This window comes from Hyperoodon ampullatus, assembly GCF_949752795.1.
Source record: "Hyperoodon ampullatus genome assembly, chromosome: 1".
Lineage (NCBI taxonomy): Eukaryota > Metazoa > Chordata > Mammalia > Artiodactyla > Ziphiidae > Hyperoodon > Hyperoodon ampullatus.
This window is the reverse complement of record NC_136914.1, coordinates 144,512,013-144,514,555: the sequence shown is the minus strand read 5'-3', so window position 1 is coordinate 144,514,555 and position 2,543 is coordinate 144,512,013. Positions and strand designations below refer to the sequence as shown.

Sequence of the window (2,543 nt, the reverse complement as noted above, 5' to 3'; positions counted from 1 at the left end):
TGGCTCCCACTCTAACGCTCACCCTCCTGCTGTTTCAGACTCTAAACCTACCGCCGCGGCAATCCGCAGGCTCCTACGGGGTTGGCGTCTAGAATAGGAGTAGGGATCAAGAGGAAGAGGAGATTCCCCATTAAAAAAAATGGGCCCCTGAGTCCTCGCTCCTTGGCACCGCCAGTTGAATCCCATTTAGCATCTCCGAAGCACAAAGATAATTAAAGCAGTGTTTGGAATACTTCGAGTGCGCCCTGTTTCTTCCTGCCTCCTGTCCCAAAGGTTAGGATGACATTCGATTTTGTTTGGAAGCGGCTTGACTGAATTACCTGAATAATTTAGTGTTGTACCCCTTGGGTACAAGATAAATAGCAGTTGGACTGGAAGAAGAGCTTGCAGGGGCTCAAAGCCATTCTGGCTCCAAAAGCTAAACTTCTCTCTTTTCTGCATCTTTCCCCGCCCCGGAAAAGCTTAGGGTCCCTCCCTAAGAGCACAGCACCAGCCCAGACCCCAGACACCCGCCGTCCCTGACATCCCCGCGCGCCGCGAGCCCCTAGCCTCCCGGAGGAGCGGAGAAACTCGCCCCTTTGCCAACCCCTCCCACGCCCTAACGGACCTGCCAGCGAGGCAGCCGAGCCTGGCCCTCGAACCCGGGCGGCCAGAGAATCGAGGCCGAGACCCAGCTCGGTGCCCGAACAGCTCCATGCCCTCCTGCCAGTGTCCGCGCGGCGCCGGTCACACCCCCTGCTCGTGGGAGAAGCCCCAAGGCTCCCGGTGCAGCGAGAGGCGCCCGGGCTGGAGCGCCCCGGCAGTGCTGGCCACGGAGTTCTTCAGCTGCTTGATGACTACGAAGAGCAGGAGGAAAAGTAAGAAGAGCAGAAAGAAGAAGAGCGCCAGGTAGAGCAGAAAGTTGAACTCCCACTCCATGCTGAAGGCGCCGGCTCTCAGGGGCCGTGCGCGCTCCGCACCCGTTGCCTCCGGCCTGCAAAGCGCAGCCTGCCGCGTCCCACCTCCAGTCTCCCCGCGCCGGCGCTCGGGCGCCTCGCCTTGGGCAACGGCTCCGGGGTCCACCCTCGGCCTCCTCCAGCTCGGAGGAAACGCGCCAAGGAGCTGGGGTGATCCCGGCTCCCACCCTCCCGGTAGGCACGACAGCCTGTCTACGCTGAGATCCTCTCCTGAGCTCTTGGGAACGCGAGCTGATTTTTCTAGGCTCAGCCTCCCGGAGGGTGTTAGGGCTGGTGTTTTGCTAATGATCTTACGGTCGCCACCCGCAACATCCATTGGGGTCTCTAGCCCCCTCCCTTCCTAATTAATTTGTTTCATTATTTTCCCTTATTCAGGCTTTCCCAAAGGGCAGGCGATGCCATGGCCCAGAGACCCAAAAGTATCAAAGGGGACAGTGAAGGTGGGGTCTAAAGTGCTGTGGGATGACTTAAGGGCGCTTGAGTGAATGCCAGGTCAAGCTGCCTTGCTCTTCAGAGTTGCAGATGCACTCAGTATAGAGTGCACATTTTTGTGGATAACAATAGGAAAAAAATGTTAGAAAAGCATTAGATTTATTTAGAAAAGCATTAAAGAGAAAATGCATTTCAAGTTATATTGTACAAAGCCCTCCAATGTTAACTTAGAGTTCAATTTCTTTGGTGGAAAACAAAAACAACACAACAATTTACTTAAAGTGCTCGCTTAAGCCCCTAACACCTTTCTGTAGTGGATTAAGATCACCCACAGCCCATATGGTGCAGCTCTGAAAGAAATCCAGTTGAACTCTTGCTGTGTAACAAATTACCCAAAAACTAAGTGGCTTAAAACAACATAAACATTGGTCATCTCTCAGTTTCTGTGGGTCAATACTTTGGGAGCACTTAGGTGGGTGATTTTGACTTGGGGTTTCTTATGAGGTTCAGTCAGGTGTTAGCCAAGGTGGCTGTCATCTGAAAGCTTGTCTGGAGCTGGAGAATCCACTTCCTAGGTGGCTCACCTACATGGCTGCCAAGTAGTGCTGGCTGTTGGTAGGAGGCCTCAGTTCCTTTTAATGTGGGCTTCTCCACAGGGCTGCTTGGGTGTCTGCACAACCCTCTGCTGACTTCCCCCAGAGCACAAGAGCTGAGAGCACTTCCCCCAGTGATCCAAAAGAACAAGGCAGAAGCTGCAGTGCCATTTATGGCTGGATTCAGAAGTCATATACCATCATTCCTGCAGTATCCTACTGGTCACAAGACCAGCCCTCTTCGATGTAGGGGTCCAAGGACATGAACACCAGGGGGTAAGGATCATTGGTGGCCATCTTGGGGTCTGACTATCAAAGCTGCTAACGCAATGGGTTATCATTGCCCACTCTATGAGCCTCCAACTTTATTTCATTCTTTATTTGTGAAGATACAGGAGAGGCCCCTGGAATGAATTTGGGGAATAAGGCCTGACATACACATCCCAGATTATTTAATGGGCTGCTTATAATAAATGGCTCTCCCAGTGATGGCAGGGGGTTCAAAGAAGCAGGATGGTATGGAAAAAGCTGTGAACTGGAAGTCTCAAGGACCCAATTCTAG

The 2,543-nt window shown here is 52.8% G+C and overlaps 1 protein-coding gene across 1 annotated transcript; it reads right to left on the bottom strand.

The window, feature by feature from the left end:
• Window positions 1-726: 726 nt before the first annotated feature.
• Window positions 727-918, bottom strand: SMIM43 (small integral membrane protein 43; the record flags this gene model as incomplete). The annotated part of the gene is made up of 1 exon (XM_079708482.1): window positions 727-918. One exon carries the CDS (start codon window positions 916-918, stop codon window positions 727-729), a length of 192 nt encoding a protein of 63 aa, XP_079564608.1.
• Between the last annotated feature and the right edge of the window lie 1,625 nt (window positions 919-2,543).